This window comes from Bubalus bubalis, chromosome 3 (genome assembly GCF_019923935.1).
Source record: "Bubalus bubalis isolate 160015118507 breed Murrah chromosome 3, NDDB_SH_1, whole genome shotgun sequence".
Lineage (NCBI taxonomy): Eukaryota > Metazoa > Chordata > Mammalia > Artiodactyla > Bovidae > Bubalus > Bubalus bubalis.
In genome coordinates, this window is record NC_059159.1 from 24,413,976 (window position 1) to 24,428,756 (window position 14,781).

Here is a 14,781-nt window from a genome sequence, read left to right on the forward strand (position 1 = left end):
GCACACTGTGTCCAATATCCTGAGAGTTAACTGAGAAAAATGAGACATGTGAAGAGGTACATTAGTATCTCCAGAGAGATGGCTGGCAACCTGTCACTTGCTCAGTCTCTAAAGAGCCACACCTCCTGCTGAGCCTGTCCGTGGTAGTCCCCTCTCACGTTGGCTCTGGGCTGGCCTGGGACCTGCTCTAATCAGCCCACTATGACAGAAGTGTGCCAGTTCTGGGTTTAACCTTAAGAAGGTCTGGCATGTTCCCTGTTAGTGTTCTTGGCAGCCCTGAGCCACCATTTAAGAAGTCCAGCTACCTTGCTGGAGAGATCAAGTCAAGAGACTGAACAAAAGTCACTTAAATTGCATAGAGCAAGTGAGATCTGGTCATCCCGGCTTAGTGCAGCTGTATGGACCACTGGCCAGACCAATAAAAGAACCACCCATAGAGCCCTGTCAAGAGGACAGAATCACAAGCAAATAGTTGTTTCAAAACACTGAAATCTGGAGTAGTTTGTCGTACTGCAGTGAATGACTGAAAATCAAAGGCAAGATATCTCTCACACACACACAAACACAGACATTCAGCCAAAAATCCTAGAAATTAAATATTTGATTGCCAGGGGAGAAAAAACTTCAAAAAATGGTTGAATAACAGTTGGAAACAGCTGATTAGTTAACTGAAATATTGAACTGGAGAATCTCCCACAATACAGTGCAAAGGAGGATGAATGTGATGGAAAGAGTAAGTGAGAAGCTTAAGGTATTTGTAGAATTTCCACATCCATCTAATAGGAGTTCTATAAGAAGAGAACAGAGGGTCAAGGGTGGGAGGAACCATAAAGAAATACAATAGCATTTCTTATACATCTTCAATTTGAGAGAGTCCACCAAGTCTAGTGGAGGAAGAATTAAAAGATCAACCCACATACACGTTGTGTTGGCATTTAGAGTCCAGTGATGTTGAGAATATTCTAAAGCCAAAAGAGTGGGGAAAGCTAAGCAGATACCTAGCATACTGCAATAGGTGACAGAGAACTGAGCAGGGGTTGACAGAGGTGGGAGGAGAGCTGGCCTCAGACGGGCAACCCGGGGACTTTTTGAAGTGATGAATCTTGCATGTCTCACTGCTGTAGTGATTAATGACTTATACATTTGTTAAAACTCAGACGTGTATACCAAAAAGGGTGATTTTTACTATACGTAAATTTTTTAATAAGTAATTTTTAAAGACTATGTAGATAGATCATGAATCAGAATGACTTGCATCATGAATACAACACAAAGCTGGAAGACAAGAGAGAGAAATAGCCTAAAAGTTCTAAGGGAAAAAATTTTAAACTTGAAATCTTAAATGCACCCAAAATAACTTTCCAATGAGGAGGCAAAGTAAAGAAGTTCTTGGGTATGCAAACCTTAATAAAGTTTAACACTCATGAAGTGCTCAGTTGCTCAGTCGTGCCCGATTCTTTTGTGACCCCATGGACTGTAGCCCGCCAGGCTCCTCTGTCTGTGGGATTTCCCAGGCAAGAATACTGGAGTGGGTTGCCATTTCCTCCTCCAGGGGATATTCCCAACCCAGGGATCGAACCTGAATCTCCTGCCGCTCCTGCACTGGCAGGCAGATTCTCTACCACTGAGTCACCTGGGAAGCTTACATACTCTCTAAAAGAATGGTTTGAGGATGCACCCAAGAAGAAAAGGCAATGAATCCAAAAAAGAGGAAGATGTGGGGTAAATAAAGGGCAGGGGACAAAGAAATTAGTGTCCTTAAGTCTAATTAATTGTTGATGAACAAAAAGGGAAAGAAATAACAAGCTGAGAAGCACACCTCAGGCTGTCTCACTGTGGGTGTTGGCAGCAGTACTGGCTGGGCTCTTGGAACAGGATGCTTCTGGGGGTCTTGTTTAGCCCAGGTAAGTATTGTGTATCTGTTAAGAAGGATGATGTAGTCCTCCTCGTGTGCAAATGGAAAGATACCCGAAATATACTATTAGGTTCAAAAAGAAACAAAAGTTATAGAAGGATATTTATAGAATGATTGTTGTTTTAAAATACATACACACACACAAAAAAAATACATACATATATGTAGTTTGCATGTGTAAAAACATCTGGATGATGCAACTGACATAGGACTCAACAATTGCACTCCTGGGCAATTATCCCAGTGGAAAAAAAACATGTTTACACAAACACAGGGATGTACGTGACTGTTCATAGCAGCTTTGTTTATAATACAAATAAATGAATATAACCCAAATGCTGGAGGAGGGCATGGCAACCCACTCCAGTGTTCTTGCCAGGAAGATCCCATGGACAGAGGAGCCTGTCGGGCTGCAGTCCATAGGGTCGCTTTTGAACTGTGGTATTGGAGAAGACTCTTGAGAGTCCCTTGGACTGCAAGGAGATCAGACTCGTCAGTTCTAAAGGAAATCAGTCCTGAATATTCATTAGAAGGACTGATGCTGAAGCTGAAGCCCCAATACTTTGGCTACCTGATGCGAAGAACTGACTTGTTGGAAAAGACCCTGATGCTGGGAAAGATTGAAGGCAGAAGGAGAAGGGGACAACAGAGGACGAGATGGTTGTATGGCATCACCGACTCAAGGTACATGAATTTGAGCAAGCTCCAGGAGTTGATGATGGACAGGGAAGCCTGGCATGCTGCAGTTCATGGGGTACCAGAGAGTCAGACATGACTGAGTGACTGAACTGACTGACTGACTAAAGCCAAATATTGGAATCAGCTCAGATGTACTTCAACAGATAAATGGTTAAACAACTGTGATACATACATACCATAGAAAACTACTCAGCAATAAGAGGAATGAACTATTGCCACGGACAACTTGGATGAATCTCCAGTGAATTAAAAAAAAAAAAGAGCTCTTCTCAAGTGGTTGTATATTGTATTATTCCAATTATAAAATATTTTAAAATGACAAACATTTGGAAATGGCAGTCAGATTGTTGTTTGCCAGGGGGTTAGGGATGGTGGGGAGAAGGGATGGAGGGAGGGAGATGTGGTTATAAAAGGGTGGCAGGAGAGGATCGTTGCAATATTGGGACTGTTCAGCATCTTGACTGTGTACTGGTGAATACACAATCCTGCACAGGTGGTAAAATGGTACAGAACTAAACACACACACACACACGATGAGAACAAGTAAAACTAAAGGATTCTGAAAAAATTGCATGGGTGGTATCAATATTAACATCTTGGTTGTAATACTATAAGAGTACAGTTTTGCAAAATGTTACCAGTGGGGGAGACTGGACCAAATATCAGATCTCTCCATTATTTCTTTTAACTGTAAAATGAACCTATGATTATCTCAACAAAAATTTAAAAAATAAACCTTGAACACGTTTACTATAAAATGATAAGACTGATGACCTTGAAAAGTGGGGATAGGAGGAAGAGTCACTTATACATTTTATTTTGTATGCCGGTAGTGTTTCAATATATTCTACATCAAGAAAGCATCACTTCTGTAACAAAAAAAAGCAAATCTTTGTCTAAATCGCTTTAAAGACAAATATATAAACCTAAATACGTTAATTTTATTTGTTGTATTGACAACATACTTGCAGTTTATCTTAGTGTATCGTGTTTGGTAAAAATCTGACTTTATTTTTGACCAAAATGGTTTATAAACTATTGTAGTATTGCTTGTCAAACTCTTCTTTCTTTCCCATTGACTTATGATGCTGCCTTTAGTACAGGCTAAATTCTTACACATGCTCCTGTCTCCTCTGCTCTGTGTCATTTTTCATAATTTTGATGATTAGTAAAAAACACATTTGACCTAATTAATTTAGAAAGTATTTTAATATCTGATGAAAATTACTTAATTTTAACATCTATTTCTCAAAATTTTTTTCTTAAATGGTCTCATGTTTATTCTTTCAGACATCTAGAAAATCAATAGCATTTAGAATCACATTGTCGTGTTGTAAAGAAGAGGCCATTCTTGTTTTATTACAAAATAATTTATGTTCATAATAACAATTCAAACAATGCAAAAGGAATAAAGACCATGATATCATTTCTCTCTCTCCCCACCCTATTCCATCCCTCTGACATAACCACTGTTTAGAGTTTAATGTGTATTCCTACACACCATCCTTTATGCTCATGTGAAAATGAAAGTGTTAGTTCGCTCAGTCTAACTCTCAGTCTACTCTCTGGGACCTCATAGATTGTAGCCCACCAGGCTCCTCTGTCCATGGAATTCTCCAGGCAAGAATACTGGAGTGGGTAGCCATTCCCTTCTCCAGGGGATCCTCCTGACCCAAGAATCGAACCCAGGTCTCCTACATTGCAGGCAGATTCTTTACCATCTGAGCCATTTTATGCTTATATAAACAATTAAATATATATACACATTGATGATTTTTTTCTTTTCATTAAAAAAATGGATCATATTATTTACATGACTCTGAAATTTGCTTATCTTATTCAAGAGTAAATAATAGAAGTGCTTCCTGGTCAACAAACAAATCTTATTCATCATTTAATTTTATAATCTAGCTTTTCTATCTTTTTATCATACAGTAGTTTAAGGAACTAAATTGTTCTGGAAGATTTGTTACGAAAAGCTTTAGCCTCTCACATTCCCTATTCTTTTTTCCTTGGAGGCAACTCCCTTAACTCTCTTAACTCAACATATTCATATAGCTACTAATTTGTTTTTCAATTTTGATACATTATCTATTTACTTCCCAGGATGGAAAATAAGGATTTACCTTCCTCACCTCCAACCCTACTCATACATCCTCACTTCTCCACATAATTATGTCATAATGTGGCTGAAACCTGATTGACTAGATCAGTCGTCCGTGTTCACATCACCGGGACCATGTAAAGCCCTAATTACAGCTGAAACTCACAGAAGTCCTGTGAGTACTTTTCCTTTTCTGAGCAACATTTTTTGCCCTCCAAAGTCAGTCATTGTTTTTGTTTGCTTATTCTTCTAGAAATATATCACTACTTCAACCCCAAACCTTTTGCCAGTTGTCCAAATTGTTTCTCGGCATTTTCAGTTGCATCGGGTAATTTGATCTTATGGAAGAATCTTTCCTGAGCAGAATATTTCCTTCTGCTCCAGTCTGGGCTGGCCACTCTCCGAAGTCATTCTTCTGCTTCTCCCTTGGGTTGAGTTCCTGATGCCTGTTTTCCCTTTCTTGACTTCCACTCTCATTTTGGTAGAATATATCCTTTAGTAACTTCCTGAGAAGGAGGACATGGCTGTTTTCCCTTTCTTGACTTCCACTCTCATTTTGGTAGAATATATCCTTTAGTAACTTCCTGAGAAGGAGGACATTTTCAGAATTTGTACATCTTGAATTCTTGGTTTCAATTCATGTTAAATTGGTAGTTTTTGTGGGTACAAAATTCTAAGAATTAACTTACCCTCAGAGAAGTAATGGTTCATTTTCTTCTGACTTCCGGTGTTATCTTTGGGGTTTAAAGCTTTTTTGGTTTACATTTCATATGGTAAAAAATTTTTTTCTTTCTCAGGAAACTTGTAGGATCTTTTCCTGGTATTTGGAAATTTTGAGATCATGTGGTTTCATGTGAATCTGTTTTAGATTTTTTAGTCAGTTTATATTTTTTGCTACATGGACTTTTCTCTAGTTTGGTGAGCGGGGGCTGCTCTCTAGTTGCAGTGGGTGGGCTCTCATTGTGGAGGCTTCTCTTGACGAGAACAGGCTCCAGGGCACTCAGGCTCAGTAGTTCTGACACACAGGCTTAATTGCTCCGAGACACATGGGATCTTTCCGGATGAGAGATCGGACACGTGTCTCCTGCACTGGCAGGTGGATTCTTTACTGAGCCACCGGGAAGCCCTGATTTTTTAATCAACTTTATCTTCTTTGAAGAAATCTCTTCTGGGAATTCCCTGATGGTCCAGTGGTTAGGACTCCTCACTTTCACTGCCATGGGCCTGGGTTCATGGCACCTCTGGGCCTGGGTTCATTTCGACCTCTTCTGGTCGAAATTCACACCTGGGAAAGCGTTGTCAGCAGACTTTTCCAAGAGCAAGTGACCCTTTTGTCTGCTTATAGATAAGAATAGGACACAAACAATTTACTGGAGTAGCTGAGTTAGTGGAGTAGCTGAGCTTCATCTACTGTGGGCTCGTGTAGTGATCTGGCTGGACCTTTTGAATCTTTCCTCATAAGCTAGTCAGATTCTCTAAGAAGGTCCCTTGGACCCCTTGCCTATAAAGTTTAAACCTTGAGGCCAGTGTCTGGGTGCTGAGTAGAAGAAGAGGTCCAGGGACAGGGTCTCAAAATTTATCATATCACTTATCCTCTAGTTTCCTGAATAGTAATTCCATTCTCAGCTACATCTGGGACCTCACAGGGCAGAAACTATTTATTTTAATCTCTCCACACAATAAAACTCCATTTTTCTTTTGGGAATTGGAAGGGGAAGTTGTTCACCTGTGTTGAGTATGAAGAAAATCAGAGGATGCAGATGTTTCTTAAACAGGGTTTTAAACAATCTTCCTTTTCCTTTTTTGACTCTCACCTTCTACCCCACTTCCAGAAGTGTCTGGTACCTTCTATGCCAGAGCCTTTGGGAAATTATATAGAAATCAGATTCCTTACTGGGCTTTTCCCACTGCTAGCTGTATGGTCATTACCACTCACCATTTCTTCCCAGTTGCCAAAATTTTGTTGATACTGTCTCCTATCTCAATTGCTATGTTTTTCTTTTAATGTCTATAAATAGCTGTTAAAAATAACCCATGAATGTGATAAGCAGACTGAAGTTTTGCTCCATTAAAGAAATGGAGAGTGGTAAAAATGGTAGAAACTAAAGTAACAATAGGACTATTTTTCCTTATTTTTAATCACTCTAAAAGAGAATTTACTTTAATAGCTCAATATAGATCACAGACCTCAATAGAAAACTGTAAAACTTCTAGAAAATGTAGGAAAAATTATTTTTTAACATTAAGTTAGGCAAAAATCTGCTAAATACTATACCAAAAGCAAAAAAAAAAAAAGAAAGAAAGAAAAAAACTGATAAAATTGGACTTCTCTGGTGACGCAGTAGATAAGAATTTGCCTGGCCCTGCAGGGGATGCAGGTTTGATCTCTGGTCCGGGAACACTCCACATGCCATACAGCAGCTAAGCCCATGCACTGCACCACAGCTAAGCCAGTGCTCTACGGCCCACCAGCTGCGACTGCCAGGCCTACATGCTGCAACCACTGAAGCCCGTGCACCCAGAGCCCATGCTTCACACAGGAGAAGTCACCGCAATGAGAAGCCCATGCACCGCAATGAAGAGCAGCCCCCACTTCCCTTAACTAGAGAAAGCCTGAGAAAAAAGCAAGGAAGACCCAGCACAGTCAAAAGTCAATATATAAATAAATAAAATAGATAAAATTAAGAACTTATGCTCTTCAAATAATACCATTAAGAGAATAAGAAGACAAGCTACAGACTTAGAGAAAATATCTGCAAGATAAATATCTGATGAAGGACTTGACCCTAAATATATAAAGAGCTCTTAGAATGCAATAATAAAAAAACAGCCCAGTGACAAAGGGGCAAAAGATTCAACGAGATGCTTCAATAAAGGAAATATATTAATGACAAGCACATGAAAGATGCTAAGATCACTACTCTTTAGAGAAATGCAAATTAAAACCACAATGAGATAACACTATACATCTATTAAAATAGCTCAAAAATGGGAATTCCCTGGAGGTCTGGTGGTTAGGACTCAGCACGTTCACTGCTGTGACCCAGGTTCAATCCCTGGTTGGCAAACTGAAATCCTTATGAGCCATGCAGCTAGGCCAAAAATAAATAAAATAGCTAAAAACAAACAAATTAAAAATAAATTTTAAAATTCCTAATAATCCAAGTGGTGTTGAGAATGTGGAGCAAGTAGTGATCTCACCCATTCTGAGTGGGGATGCAAAATGGTACAGCCACTTGGGGAAACAGTTTGCAGTCTCTAATAAAGTGATAGATATGACTCAGCAGTTCTACCCCTTTATATCTACCCAAGGGAAAAGAAAACTTAAGTTCACACAAAAATCTATACATGGACATTTATAGTGACTTTATTCATAATTGCCAAGAACTGGAAATAATCCAAATGTCCTTCAACTGGTGAATGGATAGACTATGATACATCCATACAATGGAAAACTACTCAGCAATAGAAAGAAATGAACTATTGATACACCCAACCACATGAATCTCAGATGCATTATGGTAAGTGGAAGAAGTCAATTCAAAAGGCTATATATATTATACTATCATTCTGTTTATATGACGTGTTGGAACAGGCAAAACTATATGACAGAAAACAGATCTGAGGTTGCCCAGAATAGGGTAGGGGAAGGAGCTGACGATGCAAGGGCACAAGAGAAACTCAGCGTTTGGGTAACAATATGCATTTGTTGAAAATGCATAGAGGAAGTAAAAATGCATAGAAAAAATTTTTTAATGAAACTGTACTTCTAAAAGGGTAAATTTTACTGTATGACTATACTTCAATTATTAATAAATATTGCCCAAATGATTCAATTTGATTGATTTATTTAGTGGTGATTTGGCAGAGAGAAACATCATGCGCACGTGTACAATCTGTTGTCTTTACTGAAAGCCATTTCATACACATGTGAAAAGCAGCCTTTCAATTTCTATTTTGCTGGATTAATCCATTTGGGCCCATTTGGGATAGTAAGGTTTTTGCCATCAAATCTATAACAAATATCCGCTTCTTATTTGTGCTTTTATTATATGAGATATGACTTTAAAATTAGAATGCCAAAATCAGAGGGCACTTCTCTCTCTGAGTGGGTGAAAGCAGACAGTGAAGCTTCTAAACCCGAGTGAGGGCCCTGGAGTCTGCTTCCTGACACAGCAGAGCTCTACATGTCACTGCCCAGCCCACCCGCCTAGGAGGACATCAAGCCTCTTTCCCAGTGACTGCCAGCCCTATGCTACACAGGCTCAGAAGTTTTAGTAACAGTCAAACAATTAGTCCATTGCTGCAACTAAATTGATGTGCATAAAGTTTTAATAACACCTGTAAATTCTTTAGTGGTATTATAAAAAGGTACATTAATATGACCAAAGCAGGGAAAAATGAATGCATAACATGGAAAGAAATGATCTAAAAAAGTAGCATTTATCATTGCGTTCGGAGGCAGGAACATGAGTGATTATTTTCTCCTTTCTGTATTTCTGCATTTTTTCTGTATATTAAGTGTTAGTCACTCAGCTGTGTCCGACTCTTTGCGGCCCCTGTGGACTGCAGTTTGCCAGGCTCCTCCGTCTATGGAATTCTCCAGGCAAGAATACTGGAATGGGTTGCCATTCCCTTCTCAAGGGGATCTTCCCCAGCCAAGGATCGAACCCAGGTGTCCTGCATTGTAGGCAGATTCTTTACTGTCTGAGCCACCAGGGAAGCCCATATATTAAGAGGATCGGGTTAATTTGATGAAGTGTCTTTCCATCTAGAGTAGTCCATCCACCCTGTCCTTACCCTTCTGCTATTAAAATATTGCTGTTGAAGAAACCAGGCCAGTTACCTTGTAGAATATCCCATATTCCAGATTTCTCTGTGCTTTTGGAATGGCATTTAACTTTTCCTTTATCCTCTGTTTTATGTGAACTTAAAGTTAGGTCTAAAGGCTTGATTCAATTCAGGTTCAACTTTTCTCCTGGATAACAACATTTCAAAGGTGGTACTAAGTCATTCACATGACATGTCCCCAGAAGACACATAAGGCACTTTTCATATGAAAGGCTGATGAGCTGCTTTACAGTGAAGGCTTCAAGCTGTTACCTCCTGAAGCCACGGGTCAATATTGGCACCACAAAGAATGGAACAACCTGACATTATGAGCCTTCTGGGGACATGCGATGTGCAGGACGTAGCACCACCTAGGAAATGTTCTTATCCAAGAGAAAATCTGAACCTGAATCGAATCAAGCCTTTAGACCTAACTTTGTGTTCACAGAAAACGCAGAGGATAAGGGAAAAGTTAAATGCCATCCCAAAGGCACAGAGAAATCTGGAATATGGGATATCCTACAAGGTAACTGGCCTGTTTTCTTCAACAACATAATATTAATGGTAGAAGGGTGAGGACAGGGTGTACGACTCTAGATGGAAAGATAATAAGAGACATCATCGAGTACAGTGTGTGGACCTTGACTGAATCCAGATTCAAACGATCCAACTGTAAAAAAAATTTTGGAACCCTTGGAAAATTTGAAAATGGACTAAATGTTACATGACACCTAAGAATTATTATTTTTCAAGGCATAATAATGGCACTGGGGTTTTGAAGAAAACATCCATACATTAAGGGCTTCCCTGGTGGCTCAGTGGTAAAGAATCTGCTTGCCAATGTAGGAGACTCAGGTTTGATCCCTGGATTGGAAAGATCCCCTGGAGAAGAAAATGGCAACCCACTTCAGTATTCTTGTTGGGAAATCCCATGGACAGAGAAATCTGGAGGGCTACAGTCCATGGGGTTGCAAAGAGTCGGATATGACTTAGCGACTAAACAACAACAATCCATACATTAAAGATACATACTGAAATTTATAGAATTGAAAAGATGTGACATCTGGAGTTTAAAACAATAATAGGAAGAATAGATTACGCAAGTGTGGGGAAAGTTTGATAATTGCTAGTTCTGAAGGATGAGAATATGGGGGTTCATTTTATGTTCCTTCTACATTGTTTTATAATGCTTTTGTAATAAAAATTAAACATTTACACAATACATGGTTAGATTGTAAAGATCACGAATGGTGAGTGGGTATCTTGGGATAACATTTCCAGGGACAACATCATCATGATTTAAATATTAGCTCCCCTTAAGTAGCTTGGAAAGAAGTGCTCAAAGAGTCCCAGTAGTGAAAATAAGTACAATGATATCAAAGGAGCAATTTGTATCAAAAAGTTTCATAAAATGACAATGACAAAGAAATATTTCTATTCTAGTCTACGATAATTTTATATAATGACACTTCCAATGTAAAAGTGTAAAATTAGCAATTTAAATGTTTTTGATAGTAAAAAACAGTGTTCGAAATGAAAAAATAAAAGCTTTCATTTCTTTCAGTACCAAGTAAATGCATCCCTAGGCTTACCTTTTTTTTCAAGATTCTTTTAAAGAATATTCTTAATCTTCATATCTTTTATATTGCATTTTTGGTTCATGTAAAAAAAATACATGTGGCATATGCCTTGGACTTAAAGTGTAATATTAAAATAAATACCTATGAATCAAACACTCAATTAAGAACCAAAACAATACCAATAACTTTGCATCTATCTGTGTCCTTCCCTACCCATATGCCTGAGTCTCCTCCAGAGTTTACCATTATCCTGAGTCGTGAGTTTATGACTTTTTTGCTTAAAAACTTTTAATCCAATGTTCATATATTCTTAAACAAAGTATTATTTAGTTGTACTTCTTTTTGAGCTTTCTCTTTTAGAAGTTTCTTGGGATTCTAGTCTATTTGGTCTAAGACATTATGTCTTAAACTTTATTTTCACCAGGGTGAGGGAGGAGTTTGGACCCTTCTTGAGACCGGGAGTCATAAAGCCACTGGAGCTAATTTCATAATTAGCATCAAATCTTTCCAACCTGTTCGGTAGCATGGCTTGTGAGTTGTCAGCACCCTGGACAGATCAGAGTCATCTCAAGTGCTCTGCTGCCTTCCCTTCTCCTGAAAAAAAAAATAATAATAATAAATAAATAAATAATTTTTTTTCCCTCCTCGTTTCACCCCTCGGGTTTTTGCAACATTATCCTAAATCATCAGTGTTCTGAATGAGGGACCCATTGACTCTTCTGGTTCTGGATTTTGCCCAAGTTGGGAGCCAAAGGATTTATACTGAGTCTAGGCTTGGAGATAAGATGCTTAAGGCTTCCACCTCTCCTCCACCTGATATTTTTCTCATATGTAAAAATATGCAAGAAAGTATTTTCCTTTTAATGTTGACAATATGGTTTTCTAGTGTCTTCCTTCCATGTAATGTTTACATCATATTTCAGGCAAAAATGGACCTCTTCAAAATCCTGTGAAATCACAGTGAGCAAAATTAACCCCCTTCAAAAATATTCCTATTTGCTAACCTCACACCCATTAAAATGGCTATCATAAAACTGCCAGTGTTGGGGAGAAGAGGGAAACCTTGAACACCATTTGTGGGAGTGTAAATTGGTGCAGCCACTGTGGAAACATGCTCACCGACATTTATTTGTGGTCTTTTCGGTGATAGCCTTTCTCACAGGTGTGAGGTGACATCTCACTGTGGTTTTGATCTGCATTTCCCTGCTGATTTGTCATGCTGAGCATCTTTTCATGTGTATATTGGTCATCTGTATGTCTTCTTCAGAAAAAAATGTCTATTCACATCTTCTGACGATTTTTTAATCTTTTTCTGCCTATTTTAAAATCTGTTTATTTGGTTTTGAAATTTAGCTGTTTTATATATTTTGGATATTAACTCCTTATCAGTCATTTCATTTATAAATATTTTCTTCCATTCAGTCATTTGTCTTTTCCTTTTGTGGATGGGTTCCTTTGCTATGCAAAAGCTTTTAGGTTTAATTAGGTCCCATTTGTTTATTTTTGATTTGTTTCCTTTGCTTTGGGAGACAGATCTTTTTTGTATTTTCTAACTGTCCAAGGATGAACATGCGTTATTTTTAACGGGCGGATAGGGGTAGAAAAAACAACCAACCAACCAAAAACCAAGGAAAACCCAACAATCTAGATGGCGAACTTGGTCACTACCTCCTCTTCTGACAGGGGTCTCTAAATTATCCTGCCTTCAGGCATCTCCGCCTGCGTGCCTCTTGTCCTCACCCCTTGCGGGCTCTTCCAGCCCACGCAGCTCCTTCTCTGTCCTCCCCTCGGTCAGGACTTCCTTTTCCAGATGGTCATCCAAGGGACACATTTCATACCTATGAGATGGAGAGGATGAGTGATCCAGGCTGTCGGGGAGACTGTCCAGAACTGGGTCCCCAGGCCCCTTGCCCTCTCTGCAGCCGGAGCGCTGCAGACGGAGGCGCGGTCCCGTGTCCCGCAGCGCCCGGTGAACCTTTCGGACCAGGGGACCCGCGATCGTCTGCGCGGAGGAAGAGCGCGGAGACTCCCGCTGTTCTGCGGTATCCGGGTCTCCCCCGCACCCGGAGCCCCGCAGCCCCCGGGGAAACGCAGAGGCTACTGAGGACTCGGCGCGCCGCTCCCTCCCGCCTGGCTGGCGCCCTAGATCGGGCGTCTGCAGTCCTCGGGCTCCACCCCGCGGCCACGGGGCCAAAATGCACCCGGGCTGCACGGCTCTGGCCCCCAGGGCTACTGCGAATCTGGGTGTCCACACACGCCGGGGCCACCTCCCACCCCGGCCACCCTGTATCGGTGCCACAGGTGAAGATGAAGGTTAAAGTGAAGGTGATGCCTGGGGCAGGTACCCATTTCTGCCCCCTTAACCTTCATCTTCATCAGCCTAGGAAGTGTTGCCCTTTCAGGACTTTCTGACCACTTTAGCTGGAGTGTTTGATGTAGGGGGGTCAGGGGCTCCTCACAGCCTGAGGCTCCTTAATGGGGGAGGGGGTCAGGCTAACAGACACAAGGGTGCTGTGTTCTGTCTCAGGGACTGATGGTGAGGGGCCCACAAAGTGGGGGGTGTGGCCCTTCGCCCTCCACCAATGCTTGAACCTCACATCTTTGGGGGAAGATGCTTTGTATCCTTCTTTTCTTGGCAAAAGTATTGGGAAACTTAAGGCATCAACTGGTGTTTGCGTGCCCACACTTGACCTCTGCTTCCTTCTCTCTCAGGAGGTCTCGTGCTGCCCTGGAAGGCAGCGGAGCTAGTGGTGACTCTGGTCAAGGTCCTCTGAAGCCACCCTTGTCCCGAGTCCCACTGCTTAGAGAACGCTGGGTCCCACAATCTCTTCTGAAAAGGAGAGAAACTGGCCCATTATCATTATACCCACCCTGGTGGTAGTTTAGTTGCTAAGTCCTGTCTGACTCTTGAGGCCCCATTGACTGTAGCCTGCCAGGCTCCTCTGTCCATGGGATTTCCCAGGCAAGGATATTGGAGTGGGTTGCCATTTCCTTCTCCAAGGGATCTTCCCAAACCAGGGGTCAAACCCAGGTTTCCTGCATTGCTGGCAGATGCTTTACCGACTGAGCCACCAGGGAATCTCCAATACCCACTCTACAGAAAGAGAATTGGAAGAGGGCAGAAATGGCAGAGCCAGAGCCAGAACTTAGACCTCCTGGTTCTAAGTCCAGGGTTCTCACCTGCCCTCTATGCCTTGAAGGTGGTGGAAGGGGAGTGTGCTGGTTTCTGATGACCTAGCTTGGAGGAGAGAGGCTGCCCTGGGCCTCTCTTGCGAGTATTGCTGGTGTAGGTGGGGAAGACTCCCCACCTCCCACTTCTCTAGCTCCCTCCAGGGTCCCAGGCCAGAGGACTTCCACAGCAGCCAAGACTTCTCTGCTAACTGGCACTGGCCTAGCTTCCTTCTCATCCCCAATCTCATCCTTCCCGGGAGGCACAATGACACCCCTTGACACCCCACACCACCCCCTGACACACCATGCATACAGCCTTGAGAAGCACAACACAGAGAGTCCTCCCAGGCCCAGGACGGGAGTACAAACGCGGGCCTATATGCGTGTGTACTAAGTCGCTTCAGTCATGTCTGACTCTTTGTGACCCTATGGGCTGTAGCCCACCAGGAGTCCTCTGTCCATGGGATTCTCCAGGCAAGAAT

At 41.2% G+C, this 14,781-nt stretch overlaps 1 protein-coding gene across 1 annotated transcript; it reads right to left on the bottom strand.

Annotated features, from left to right (window-relative positions):
* Nucleotides 1–11,500: 11,500 nt before the first annotated feature.
* Nucleotides 11,501–14,535, bottom strand: LOC123332455. The gene is made up of 3 exons (XM_044938429.2): nt 14,437–14,535; nt 12,869–13,412; nt 11,501–11,722 (listed from the first exon to the last, which is right to left on the bottom strand). Exons 1-3 carry the CDS (start codon nt 14,533–14,535, stop codon nt 11,691–11,693), a joined length of 675 nt encoding a protein of 224 aa, XP_044794364.1. The 3' UTR covers nt 11,501–11,690.
* Nucleotides 14,536–14,781: the final 246 nt, after the last annotated feature.

Bases quoted from the DNA above. Each gene is read 5' to 3' on its own strand.
- LOC123332455 (XM_044938429.2), bottom strand. From the start codon at position 14,535: ATGAGAAGGAAGCTAGGCCAGTGCCAGTTAGCAGAGAAGTCTTGGCTG. The intron at 13,413-14,436 runs GTGGGGAGTCTT...GCACCGATACAG, and splicing joins GGGAGCTAGAGAAGTGGGAG to GGTGGCCGGGGTGGGAGGTG. The intron at 11,723-12,868 runs GTGAGGACAAGA...TTTTTTTTTCAG, and splicing joins GCTGGAAGAGCCCGCAAGGG to GAGAAGGGAAGGCAGCAGAG.